The following is a 14,643-nucleotide window of genomic DNA, read 5'->3' on the forward strand; positions in this document are numbered from 1 at the left end:
TTCAGTCCGGGAGGCAGACACAGTCACCTCGTTTAAGAGTAGACTTAAGACCTTCCTCTTTGACAGAGCTTATAGTTAGGCTGAATCAGGTTTGCCCTGGTCCAGCCCCTTGATATGCTGCTATAGGCTTATAGCTGCCGGGACGTTTTAGGATGCACTGAGTACCTATCTCCTCTTTTTCTCTCCTTAAGGATGAATTTTCATCTCTCAATCACACCATACTAAATCTTCTTTCTCCCGGAGTCCTTTTGACTTCACGTCTCATGGGGTCATCGGACCCTATGAGACAGCATAAATCTATCTGCCTGATGGATCGTCTGGGTCGAATTCCTGCTCATGACTCGCCACTGTCCTGTTGAGACTCCGCTCCTCCTCCCACCGCCATCTGCCTGATGGATCGTGAGTCTCCATCGTGGAATATGCCTACTATGAACTATTCACACTCTGTCATATTCATTGAATGTATTTTAACTCTAAATCTGTCCTTCTGTACACATTACATCTATTGCATCTGTCCATCCTAGGAGAGGGATCCTCCTCTGTTGCTCTCCTCCAGGTTTCTTCCCTTTTTTTCCCCCTGAAGGGTTATTTGGGAGTTTTTCCTTGTCCGATGTGAGGTTTTGGGGCAGGGATGTCTATGTGTACAGATTGTAAAGCACTCCGAGACAAATTTGTAATTTGTGAAATTGGGCTATACAAATAAACTGAATTGAATTGAATATGTAACGTATATGAAACATATGTGTAACGTATATGAAACATATATGTAACGTACATGAAACATATGTGTAACGTATATGAAACATATGTGTAACGTATATGAAACATATGTGTAACGTACATGAAACATATATGTATCAAACATGAAACATATGTGTAACGTATATGAAACATATATGTAACGTACATGAAACATATATGTAACGTATATGAAACATATATGTAACGTATATGAAACATATGTGTAACGTACATGAAACATATGTGTAACGTATATGAAACATGTGTAACGTACATGAAACATATGTGTAACGTATATGAAACATATGTGTAACGTACATGAAACATATGTGTAACGTATATGAAACATATATATAACGTACATGAAACATATATGTAACGTATATGAAACATATATGTAACGTACATGAAACATGTGTAACGTACATGAAACATATGTGTAACGTATATGAAACATATGTGTAACGTACATGAAACATATGTGTAACGTATATGAAACATATATGTAACGTACATGAAACATATGTAACGTACATGAAACATATGTGTAACGTACATGAAACATATGTGTAACGTACATGAAACATATGTGTAACGTATATGAAACATATGTGTAACGTACATGAAACATATATGTAACGTACATGAAACATGTGTAACGTACATGAAACATATGTGTAACGTATATGAAACATATATATAACGTACATGAAACATATATGTAACGTATATGAAACATATGTGTAACGTACATGAAACATATGTGTAACGTATATGAAACATATGTAACGTACATGAAACATATGTAACGTACATGAAACATATGTGTAACGTACATGAAACATATTCAATTCAATTCAATTCAGTTTATTTGTATAGCCCAATTTCACAAATTACAAATTTGTCTCGGAGTGCTTTACAATCTGTGCATGGACATCCCTGCCCCAAAACCTCACATCGGACCAGGAAAAACTCCCAAATAACCTTCAGGGGGAAAAGGAAGAAACCTGGAGGAGAGCAACAGAGGAGGATCTCTGGGATGGACAGATGCAATAGATGTAATGTGTACAGAAGGACAGATTAGAGTTAAATACATTCAATGAATATGACAGAGTGTCAATAGTTCATAGTAGGCATATTCACGATGGAGACCTCCACGATCCATCAGGCAGATGGCGGTGAGGAGGAGGGCGAGTCTCAACAAGTGGCGTAGTCATGAGCAGGAATTTCGACCCAGACGATCCATCAGGCAGATAGATCTATGCCTCATAGGGTCGATGACCATGAGACGTGAAGTCTGGACTCGGGAGAAAGCAGAGTTAGTAACGTGTGATTGAGAGATGAACATTCATCCTAAGGAGAGAAAAAAGGAGATAGGTACTCAGTGCATCCTAACGTCCCGGCAGCTATAAGCCTAGCAGCATATCAAGGGCTGGACCAGGTGAACCTGATTCAGCCAACTAAGCTCTGTCAAGAGGAATCAGAATCAGAATCAGAAACAGTTTTATTGCCAGGAATGTTTACACAAACAAGGAATTTTTTTTGGCGGAAGGTGCAACATTTGGACATGACAAACAAACAACAATCAACACGACAGAAAGACAACAAATAATGTGAAAGTGTTTGGGTGTGTGCTTCAAGTGGTGTGTTTTAGTTAAGTGGGCGTGTGTTTTAAAGTGTATGTAAATTGTTTAAGGTAAATAAAGTGGCATGTGTGTGGAGGAGGAGGCCTCAAGTTAAAGTACATGTTAAAGTGGCGTGTGTGGAGGAGGGAAGAAGAAGGAGGAGGAGGAGGTGGGAGGAAGAGGGAGGAGGAGGAAGAGGAAGAGGCGGGAAGAAGGAGGAGAGAGGAAGGTGGAAGAAGAGGTGGTAGTCCTGGGGTGACAGTCAGTCAGTCCCGGGTTCCATTGATGAGCCCGACTGCCGACGGAAAAACTTTGGTGAGGCGGGTGGTCTTTGTCCTGATGGACCGCAGCCTCCTCCCGAGGGGAGGGACTCGAACAGGGAGTGTCCAGGGTGGGAGGGGTCAGCGACAATCTTTCTGGCCCGCTTCAGTGACCTGGAAGTGAACAGGACCTGGAGGGAAGGCAGATTGCAGCCGATAACCCTCTCGGCCGGCGGATGATGCTCTGCAGCTGCACTTGTCTTTGGCTGTGGCTGCAGGGTGCCAGACGGTGATGGAGGAGCAGATGATGGACTCAACGATGGCCGTGTAGAATTGTACCATCATTCTCCCTGGCAGGTTGAGTTTCCTCAGCTGCCTCAGGAAGAACATCCTCTGCTGGGCCTTCTTGGTGATGGAGCGGATGTTCAGCTCCCACTTGAGGTCCTGGGAGATGATGGAGCCCAGGAAGCGGTAGGACTCCACAGCGTCGACGGGGGAGTCACACAGGATGAGAGGGGGCGGTGGGCTGCATTCTCCTAAAATCCACAACCATCTCCACTGTCTTTAGGCGTTGAGCTCCAGGTTGTTCTGGCTGCACCAGGTCACCAGGTGGTCAGTCTCCCACCTGTGGCGGTCTCGTCCCACCAGAGATGAGCCCAATGAGGGTGGTGTCATCCGCGAACTTCAGGAGCTTGACGGACTGGTGACTGGAGGTGCAGCTGTTGGTGTACAGGGAGAACAGCAGAGGGAAAGAACACAGCCTTGGGGAACCTGGTGGTCCGGGAGCCTGAGACGTGTTTCCCCAGCCTCACGTGCTGCTTCCTGTCGGTCAGGAAGTCTGTGATCCACCTGCAGGTGGAGTCGGGCACGTGCAGCTGGGAGAGCTTGTCCTGCAGCAGGGACGGGATGATTGTATTGAAAGCAGAGCTGAAGTCCACAAACAGGATCCTGGCGTAGGTTCCTGGGAGTCCAGATGCTGGAGGATGTAGTGAAGGGCCATGTTGACTGTGTCGTCTGCAGACCTGTTGGCTCTGTAGGCGAACTGCAGGGGGTCCAGGAGTGGGTCGGTGATGGTCTTGAGGTGTGACAGGACCAAGCGTTCAAAGGACTTCATGACCACAGAGGTCAGGGCGACGGGCCTGTAGTCATTGAGTCCTGTGATCTTGGGTTTTTTGGGGACGGGGATGATGGTGGAGGCCTTGAAGCAGGCTGGAACGTGGCATGTCTCCAGGGAGGTGTTGAAGATGTCGGTGAACACCGGAGACAGCTGGTCAGCACAGTGCTTCAGGGTGGAGGGGGAGACGGAGTCCGGGCCCGCTGCTTTGCGGGGGTTCTGCTTTTTGAACAGCCTGTTGACAGCTCTCTCCAGGATGACGAGGGTCGTCGCTGAGTTGATGGAGGGTGCTCCAGAGGTGTGAGCCCCTGATGGGCTGGGGGAGGGTGGGCTGATGGTCTGTGGCTTGTTGATGGGGCTGTGGGGGATTGTCTCAGGACTGCTCCATTGTCTTTCAAAGCGGCAGTAGAACTCATTGATTCAAGAGATTCAAGATTCAAGATGTTTTTATTTGTCACATACACACACAGGGTGTGCAGTGAAATGAAAGTGGCAATGCTCAGCAGGAATGTGCAAGGGCAACAAGTACACACTATTTACAATAAAAAACAACACAATATTTACAGTAAGTGTGTGTGTGTGTGTGTGTGTGCCTAAGAGGGGCAGTTGTGTGGGTCTATGTGGGGGTCCTGGTGAGGTCGGAGTTCACAGTCCTGATGGCCTGAGGAAAGAAACTCCGTCTCAGTCTCTGTTCTTGCAGCGTGACTACGGAGGCGCCTGCCTGACCGCAGCAGCTGAAACAGTCTGTTGTTGGGGTGGTGAGGATCCTTCATGATCCTGCGGCTCTGGTTCTGCACCTCCTGGTGTACAAGTCCTGCAGGGTGGGAGTGTGGTTCAATAGTGCGTTCAGCCGAACGCACTACTCTCTGAAACCTTCCTGTCCAGGCGGACAGTTGCCAAACCAGGCTGTGATGCTTCCTGTCAGGACGCTCTCTACAGCTCCAGAGTAGAAGGACTGAAGGATCCTCTGGGAAACTTTAAATTTCCTCAGCTGCCTGAGGTGGTAGAGGCGCTGCCTTGCCTTTCTCACCAGAGTGTCTGTGTTCGTTGACCATGTCAGATCCTCGGTGATGTGGACTCCCAGGTATTTATACGCTCACCCTCTCCACAGTAGTCCCGTTAATCCCCAGTGGTGATCGTCCTCTGTTGTTGTACCCTCCTAAAGTCCACAATCAGCTCCTTAGTTTTGGTGACATTCATGATGAGGCTGTTGCCCGGCACCAGAGTGACAGATCAGCAACTTCCTCCAGGTAGGCCTTCTCGCCGTTGTCGGAGATCAGGCCCACCACCACTGTGTCATCCATAAACTTGATGATGGTGTTGGAGCTGAACCTGGCCACACAGTCATGTGTGTACAGGGAGTACAGTAGGGGCTGAGGGCGCAACCCTGGGGGATCCTGTGTTCAGGGTGAGGGGTTTGGAGGTGTGTCTGCCACCCTGACCACCTGTGGCCTGGCGGTCAGGAAGTCAGGATCAAGCACACAGGGGTGTTCAGTCCCAGCTCAATCAGCTTGCCGGCCAGTCTGGAGGGACTATGGTGTTGAAAGCTGAACTATAATCAATGAACAGCAGTCTCACATAGCCCCCCTCTGGCTGTCCAGATGAGAGAGTGTGGTGTGCAGTACCTGGGAGACAGCATCATCCGTGGATCTGTTTGGGCGATAAGCAAACTGCAGCGGGTCCATGGAGGAAGGGAGGAAGGCGCAGATGTAGTCCTTTATCAGCCTCTCAAAGCATTTCATGACCACCGGTGAGGACCAGCGGTCGGTAGTCATTCATACATGCTGGAGAAGCATTCTTGGGCACAGGGACAATAGTGGATCTCTTGAAGCAGGCGGGGACCACGGACTCAGCCAGGGAGAGGTTGAATATTGTGGTGAACACTGGAGCTAGCTGGTTAGCACAGGTCTTCAGTACTGCCCAGATATGCCATCTGGACCTGCAGCTTTCCTGGTGTTCACCCTCAACAGAGCCCTCCTCACACTGTGCTCGGTCACAGAGAGTGTGTGTTCATCCCCAGTAGAACTCACCTCGGCTACGCTAACGGTGTTGTTGTTAGCCGGCGAGCTAGCGCTGTTGTTGCTAGCCTCAACCGTGCATAAAATGAGTTCAGGTCGTCCGCTAGGGATGCGTCGGCACTCACCATTGCGGGGTCTGCTCTGGTAGTCTGTGATAGTCCGTAGCCCCTGCCATAGGCGCCTGGTGTCGCGCTGCTCCATCTGTGATTCCACTCTGTCTCGGTACCTCCTTCTTCTGGCTCTCGACGAAGGCGGTCGCACTTTTCTCCCCCTCTCCTCCCCATGACCTTCCCTCCTGCTTGGCTTCTCTCGTCATGTCTTGTCTGTCTCTATACTTGAGAGACTCTCTCCATATCGCTCTTGAACTAAAAACCATGGACGTAATCAACTGGTCCTTAAGCAATTGACACCATCTTCTCGGCGAGAAGCTCGGGTTCGGGGAACCTGCCTGTCCTGCTGGGGCGAATGTTGCTGGATACGATGGGCCTTACGATGGGAAGTGGCGGGTCTTGTGCCTAGCACCACTCTCCGTGGAGGCGTGAAGACATCTACATATTCGAACTTTGATTACAGGATTTCTGCTGTTTGGATTTGGCGCTGCCTGGCTTATCGGAAAATTAAGGAAGCGGTGACGGCGTTAAAAGCCCCTAAGGCTGCCCGACATGATTGACACGTTGGGCAGAGTTGTTGGCACTCAGACTTTGGCATTAAACCGTCAGAATGACAACATCGTGGAGAAGCTGAGCTCTGCAAATGAAATTGGATTGATTTGAAATCCTATTGGCAAGCAGGAGGAAATTGGAGGAATAGTGGGTGCATAAAACTGAATTGCAGCTACTGGAAGACCAAACAATCCCAATCTTATCTGCTTCGGCTCCCTCTACCAGGACGGGCCCAAGGCCGTGACTGGAACAACAACTCCCCCGAAGATCACTGAAGCGAGACTCTCTCATTCCTTCCCCTATCCACAGACACCTGTGGTTGTCTTTCTCAGGACCTTTCAAGGCTATCTCCATGGCGACCATCTTGCGGACTGAGAACTTTGTCTGTTGTGGCCTGGGGAGGACGACACCAGAACACGCATACGAACTTTCAATAATACTGGTGCATTCACTACCCCCTCCCCATCACGCCTTAGCCTGCTTTTAACCCCAGTGTGACGGACGGGCTGTGCGGGCGCTGCTGAGTTGGCGCGGACCGGCTGGCTGCTTGTCGGTGCTGGTTACCTTCTGCCCCAATGGATGGGCTTAGATCACCCATTTGTTGGATTACCTCCCCTCCCCCCTTCCTACTCGTTGCAAGTTATGTCTAAATGTATGTGCTTATGTGCTAAGGTGTTTTTTTCCTGCTCCACTGTACCCTCTCTCGGGGCATAGTCGGGGGGTTGGTGTTTTTTCTCGCCTTCTTCTTCCCTCATGTTATGCTGTAATCTTTCATCCACCCTTTCTTGTAATTTCGATGCTTTTGTACCTGTACTCTGGCAAACGACAAATAAATATATCAATCAATCATCAATCAAATCAATCCTCTTGGCCTCCTTCACCGCCCTCCTCAGTCCATAGACCGCTGCCTTGTACTCGTCCATGTTGCCGGATACAAGACCGGAGTTATAGGCAGCAGTACGGGCGTTCACAGCTTCACGGATGGATCTATCAACCCACGGCTTTTGGTTAGGAAAGACCCTAACTTTTACCGTGGGGACGATGGTGTCCGCTAGCGTTGCTATGAGGCTCATTGCTACTTCGCAAACTCGCTGACGTCACTGGAACTGGATTGGATCATGTCCCAGTCGGCGACACGCAGAGCGTCCTGTAGCTCAGCCTCTGATTGGTCAGACCACCGCTTTACGTTCCTCGTCACTACCGCTTCCCGCGCGATCTTTTGCCGGTACTCCGGAAGCAGGAAAATGGCGGCATGGTCCGATTTGCCGAACGGAGGGAGAGAGACAGCCTTGTAGCCTCTCTTGAATGGCGTATAGCAGTGGTCCAACGTTCTTTCCCCTCTGGTAGCACACGTAATGTGCTGGTGAAAGTTCGGCATGACTTTTTTTAGGTTTGCCCTATTAAAGCTCGTCTGCCAGAAGCACATTGTTCATGGAGTGGGGTGATTTGGGCTTGTAGTTGGTGATCTGCCTGAGCCTCTCCAGACAGAAGCAGAGTCGTTTGCTGAGAGCTGCTGTTGCAGTTTCTCAGAGTACAGTCGTTTAGCATCTCTCACCGCCTTGCTAAACCTGTATTTTGACTCTGTGTACAGGTCCTTGTCCCCACTCCTGAATGCCTGGTCCTTCTGCAGTCTTAGCTTCCTGAGCTCCGCTGTGAACCAGGGTTTGTCGTTGTTATAACTCACCCTGGAGCTGGATGGAATACAGCTGTCCTCACAGAAGCTGATGTAGGAAGTTACAGCCTCTGTGTACTCATCCAGGCTGTTGGTAGCAGTCCTGAAGACATCCCAGTCAGTACAGTCCAAGCACACCCGTAGATCCTCCAGAGCCTCACTGGTCCACTTCTTGAACTTCCTCACCACAGGTTTGCAGAGCTTTAGTCTCTGCCTGTATGAGGGAATCAGATGAACCATGACGTGGTCAGAGTTTCCCAGTGCAGCTCGAGGGACGGCGTGATAGGCCCTGCTGATTGTTGTGTAGCAGTGGTCCAGAATGCTCTTCTCTCTAGTAGGGCATTTAATTAACTGTCTATATTTAGGGAGTTCGTGGCTGAGGTTTCCTTTGTTAAAATCCCCGAGTACAATAACTAAAGAGTCCGGGAAGGTCCGCTCCACACACCGTATCTGTTCGGCGAGGGTCCGCTGTGCCTCTTGCACGTTTCCCTGCGGCGGCATGTAAACTCCGTAAACTAAAGGTCTTCAGTCTACTCTTAAACGAGGTGACTGTGTCTGCCTCTCGGACTGAAGGTGGAGCTGGTTCCATAAAAGAGGAGCTTGATAACTAAAGGCTCTGGCTCCCATTCTACTTTTTAAGACACTAGGAACTACAAGTAGTCCCACATTTAGTGAGGCAGCTCTCTAGTGGGGCAATATGGTACTACAAGCTCCTTAAGATATGATGGTGCATCACCAATCAAGGCTTTGTACGTTAAGAGAAGAATTTTAAAAGTGATTCTTGATTTTACTGGGAGCCAGTGCAGAGCAGCTAGTGCAGGAGTGATGTGATCTCTTTTCTTAGTTTAGTGAGAACACGAGCTGCAGCATTCTGGATCAACTGGAGGGACCTAAGAGACTTATAGAGCAGCCTGATCATAAGGAGTTGACCTAAGAGACTTATTAGAGCAGCCTGATAATAAGGAGTTGACTTAAGAGACTTATAGAGCAGCCTGATAATAAGGAGTTGACCTAAGAGACTTATAGAGCAGCCTGATAATAAGGAGTTGACCTAAGAGACTTATAGAGCAGCCTGATCATAAGGAGTTGACCTAAGAGACTTGTAGAGCAGCCTGATAATAAGGAGTTGACCTAAGAGACTTAGAGCAGCCTGATAATAAGGAGTTGACCTAAGAGACTTATAGAGCAGCCTGATAATAAGGAGTTGACCTAAGAGACTTATAGAGCAGCCTGATAATAAGGAGTTGACCTAAGAGACTTATAGAGCAGCCTGATAATAAGGAGTTGACCTAAGAGACTTATAGAGCAGCCTGATCATAAGGAGTTGACCTTAGAGACTTATAGAGCAGCCTGATAATAAGGAGTTGACCTAAGAGACTTATAGAGCAGCCTGATAATAAGGAGTTGACCTAAGAGACTTATAGAGCAGCCTGATAATAAGGAGTTGACTTAAGAGACTTAGAGCAGCCTGATAATAAGGAGTTGACCTAAGAGACTTATAGAGCAGCCTGATAATAAGGAGTTGACCTAAGAGACTTAGAGCAGCCTGATAATAAGGAGTTGACCTTAGAGACTTATAGAGCAGCCTGATAATAAGGAGTTGACCTAAGAGACTTATAGAGCAGCCTGATAATAAGGAGTTGACCTAAGAGACTTATAGAGCAGCCTGATAATAAGGAGTTGACCTAAGAGACTTATAGAGCAGCCTGATCATAAGGAGTTGACCTTAGAGACTTATAGAGCAGCCTGATAATAAGGAGTTGACCTAAGAGACTTATAGAGCAGCCTGATAATAAGGAGTTGACCTAAGAGACTTATAGTGCAGCCTGATAATAAGGAGTTGCAGTAATCCAGTCTCGAAGTAACGAACGCGTGAACCAATTTTTCTGCATCTTTTTGAGACAAGATGTGCCTGATTTTTGAAATATTACGTAGATGAAAGAATGCAGTCCTTGAGATTTGCTTTACGTGGGAGTTAAAGGACAAGTCCCGATCAAAGATAACGCCAAGATTCTTTACAGTGGTGTTGGATGCCAGGGCAATGCCGTCTACAGAATCCACATCAACAGATAATTGATCTCTGAGGTGCTCAGGGCCGATTAAAATTACTTTGATTTTGTCTGAGTTTAACATCAAGAAGTTGCAGGTCATCCATGTTTTTATGTCTTTAAGACATGCTTGAATTTTACTTAGTTGGTTTGTTTCCTCTGGTTTTATCGATAGATATAGTTAACTCTGGTTTAACTCAGGTTTAATGCTGGTTTAAAGCTGGTTTAAGTTAGTGGGTGTGTGTTTTCAGGAGCTGAAGAGCGTCGGTCTGGATCTTTCCCATGATGCAGCTGACCTGCCCGTCAACAGGCCCAAGAACAGATACACCAACATCCTGCCCTGTGAGTCGCTGAGCGCAAAGCATTCTGGGGGAAAGGGGAGGAGCCTCCTAAACTAAAGAGCTGAATATTAATAACAAATCAGTCACGTGACTTCAGAACCCGACAAAAAGAACAAAGTGTGTGTGTCACATTGAAATCATTAAAATCTTTTATTCTTTATTCTTTTAATCTTTATTCTATATTCTTTAATCTTTATTCTTCTTTAATCTGTTTTCTTTATTCATTACATGTCATTTAGCAGACGCTTTTATCCAAAGTGACTTACAGTAAGTGCATCAACCTAGAGTACAAACTAAGAACAACAAGAATACAGGAAGTAACATTTCCTCAACATAGAGGAACTACAAAAGTACCATAAGTAAGTGCTATTTAAGTGCCACTGAAGTGATCATCTGTGTTTTAATCCAGATCGTCGGAAAAGATGTGTTTTCAGTCTCCGGTGAAGATGTAGAGACTTCCTGCTGTCCTGATGTCAGTGGGGAGCTGGTTCCACCAATCAGGAGCCAGGACAGCAAACAGTCTGGATGTAGAGTGGTTAGCTCGAGGTGACGGAGTCACAAGTCGATTGGCTGTTGCGGAGCGAACGTGCCGGGGTGTACGGTGTGACCATATCCCGGATGTAGACGGGGCCCGATCCGTTCAGAGCACGGTACCAAGACCGGTGTTTTGAAGCGGATGCTGCTCCACCGGGAACCAGTGGAGAGAGCGGAGGAGCGGAGTGGTGTGGGTGGAGGAGCGGAGGCTGAAGACCAGCTGCTGCATTCTGGACGAGCTGCAGAGGTCGGATGGCCTTAGCAGGTAGAGCTGCAGGAGGGAGTTGCAGTAGTCAAGGCGCGAAATGACCAGAGCCTGGACCAGAGCCTGTGCCGCCTTCTGAGGAAGAAGAGGCCGTGTTCTCCTGATGTTGTGCAGCATGTACCTACAGGAACGCGTTGTCACAGTGATGTTGGCCGTCAGGGAGAGTTGACTGTCGAGTGTCACCCCGAGGTTCCTGGCAGTCGGGGGCGGGGCCAACACAGAGCTGGTGAAGGTGGTAGTCAGGTCATGGGTGGGGGAGCCTTTCCCTGGAAGGAATAGTAGCTCGGTCTTGTCAGGGTTGATCTTCAGGTGGTGAGCAGACATCCACTGAGAGATGTCGGTCAGACAGGCAGAGATTCACGCCGCCACCTGTGTTTCGGACGGTGGAAACGAGAAGATCAGTTGGGTGTCATCAGCATAGCTATGGTAGGAGAAGCCATGCGAACGAATGACAGAGAGAAGAGGAGGGGACCCAGGACGGAGCCTTGAGGAACCCCATAGTGAGAGGAAGAGGAGGGGACCCAGGACGGAGCCTTGAGGAACCCCATAGTGAGAGGAAGAGGAGGGGACCCAGGACGGAGCCTTGAGGAACCCCATAGTGAGAGGAAGAGGAGGGGACCCAGGACGGAGCCTTGAGGAACCCCATAGTGAGAGGAAGAGGAGGGGACCCAGGACAGAGCCTTGAGGAACCCCATAGTGAGAGGAAGAGGAGGGGACCCAGGACGGAGCCTTGAGGAACCCCATGGTGAGAGGAAGAGGAGGGGACCCAGGACGGAGCCTTGAGGAACCCCATAGTGAGAGGAAGAGGAGGGGACCCAGGACAGAGCCTTGAGGAACCCCATAGTGAGAGGAAGAGGAGGGGACCCAGGACAGAGCCTTGAGGGACCCCATAGTGAGAGGAAGAGGAGGGGACCCAGGACGGAGCCTTGAGGAACCCCATAGTGAGAGGAAGAGGAGGCCGGGGACCCAGGATGGAGCCTTGAGCAACCCCATAGTGAGAGGAAGAGGAGGGGACCCAGGATGGAGCCTTGAGGAACCCCATAGTGAGAGGAAGAGGAGGGGACCCAGGACGGAGCCTTGAGGAACCCCATAGTGAGAGGAAGAGGAGGGGACCCAGGACGGAGCCTTGAGGGAACCCCATAGTGAGAGGAAGAGGAGGGGACCCAGGACGGAGCCTTGAGGAACCCCATAGTGAGAGGAAGAGATGGGGACCCAGGACGGAGCCTTGAGCAACCCCATAGTGAGAGGAAGAGGAGGGGACCCAGGACGGAGCCTTGAGGAACCCCATAGTGAGAGGAAGAGATGGGGACCCAGGACGGAGCCTTGAGGGACCCCATAGTGAGAGGACAAGGATCAGACACAGATCCTCTCCACGTTACCCGGTAGGTGTGGTCGTTAAGGTAGGAAGAGAATAGAGCGAGTGCAGTGCCTGAGATCCCAGGTCCTGAAGAGAAGAGATCAGATCTGGTGGTTCACAGTGTCAAAAAGGCAGAGAAGTCTAGAAGGATAAGGACAGAGGAGAGAGGAGATGCTCTAGCAGAGTGAAGGATAAGGACAGGGAGAGAGGATGCTCTAGCAGTGTGAAGGATAAGGACAGAGGAGAGAGGAGATGCTCTAGCAGAGTGAAGGATAAGGACAGAGGAGAGAGAGGATGCTCTAGCAGAGTGAAGGATAAGGACAGAGGAGAGAGGATGCTCTAGCAGAGTGAAGGATAAGGACAGAGGAGAGAGGGGATGCTCTAGCAGAGTGAAGGATAAGGACAGAGGAGAGAGGGGATGCTCTAGCAGAGTGAAGGACAGAGGAGAGAGGGGATGCTCTAGCAGAGTGAAGGACAGAGGAGAGAGAGGATGCTCTAGCAGAGTGAAGGATAAGGACAGAGGAGAGAGGATGCTCTAGCAGAGTGAAGCTGCTCAGCAAGGAGGCCAGTCTCTATCGAGTGGCCTTGACTCCAGACTGGTGAGGGTCAAGGAGGCTGTTACTGTGGAGATAGGAGGACACTCGGTTACAGATAGCTCGCTCCAGAGTTTTGGAGAGAAAAGGAAGACGAGAGACAGGTCTGTAGAGAGACAAGTCTATAGAGAGACAGGTCTGTAGAGAGACAGGTCTACAGAGAGACAGGTCTGTAGAGAGACAGGTCTGTAGAGAGACAGGTCTGTAGAGAGACAGGTCTATAGAGAGACAGATCTATAGAGAGACAGGTCTGTAGAGAGACAGGTCTGTAGAGACAGGTCTATAGAGAGACAGGTCTGTAGAGAGACAGGTCTGTAGAGAGACAGGTCTATAGAGAGACAGGTCTATAGAGAGACAGGTCTGTAGAGAGACAGGTCTGTAGAGAGACAGGTCTGTAGAGAGACAGGTCTATAGAGAGACAGGTCTATAGAGAGACAGGTCTGTAGAGAGACAGGTCTATAGAGAGACAGGTCTGTAGAGAGACAGGTCTATAGAGAGACAGGTCTGTAGAGAGACAGGTCTGTAGAGAGACAGGTCTGTAGAGACAGGTCTATAGAGGGACATGTCTGTAGAGAGACAGGTCTATAGAGACAGGTCTGTAGAGAGACAGGTCTATAGAGAGACAGGTCTGTAGAGAGACAGGTCTGCAGAGAGACAGGTCTGTAGAGAGACAGGTCTGTAGAGAGACAGGTCTATAGAGACAGGTCTATAGAGAGACAGGTCTGTAGAGAGACAGGTCTATAGAGAGACAGGTCTGTAGAGAGACAGGTCTGCAGAGAGACAGGTCTGTAGAGAGACAGGTCTGCAGAGAGACAGGTCTGTAGAGAGACAGGTCTATAGAGAGACAGGTCTGTAGAGAGACAGGTCTGTAGAGAGACAGGTCTGTAGTGAGACAGGTCTGTAGTGAGACAGGTCTATAGAGAGACAGGTCTATAGAGAGACAGGTCTGTAGTGAGACAGGTCTGTAGACAGACAGGTCTGTTGACTCTCGCCTCCTTCAGAGGGAAACAGCCAGTTGAGAGGGAGCTGTTCATAAGATGGTGAGAGGTCAGGAGGTCAGGAGCAACAGCCTGGAGGATGGGAGACGGGGTCAGGTGGTCGGTCAGCGGAGGTCACCAAGCTGAGAACCTGATTGGGAGTCAAGGCGGTGAAAGAGGAAAGAGAGGGGGATGAAGAAGTTAGTGCTGGTGAGGTGAGAGAAGATGGATGAGTCCATCTTGTTTGTAACATAGTCACAAAGTGGCAGAAGGGTGGAAGGAGGAGGGGCCAGGGGGATGAAGGAGGAGGGGCCAGGGGGATGAAGGAGGGGGGGCCAGGGGGATGAAGGAGGAGGGGCCAGGGGGATGAAGGAGGGGGGAGAAGAGAGAGAAGAGTTGATGGGTTAGAGAAGGAAGACGGAATTGTCAGGTAGAA

At 49.3% G+C, this 14,643-nt stretch overlaps 1 protein-coding gene across 1 annotated transcript in view; it reads left to right on the forward strand.

The window, feature by feature from the left end:
- The window catches only part of LOC130200321 (receptor-type tyrosine-protein phosphatase O-like), a 70,013-nt gene that overhangs the window by 43,198 nt on the left and 12,172 nt on the right, over positions 1–14,643 (forward strand). Inside the window, exon 5 of the mRNA XM_056424511.1 lies at positions 10,392–10,482. Within this exon, the coding sequence (XP_056280486.1) occupies positions 10,392–10,482 (91 nt within the window). The remainder of the gene's footprint in view (positions 1–10,391; positions 10,483–14,643) is intronic.

Source organism: Pseudoliparis swirei, chromosome 10, assembly GCF_029220125.1.
Source record: "Pseudoliparis swirei isolate HS2019 ecotype Mariana Trench chromosome 10, NWPU_hadal_v1, whole genome shotgun sequence".
Classification (NCBI taxonomy): domain Eukaryota; kingdom Metazoa; phylum Chordata; class Actinopteri; order Perciformes; family Liparidae; genus Pseudoliparis; species Pseudoliparis swirei.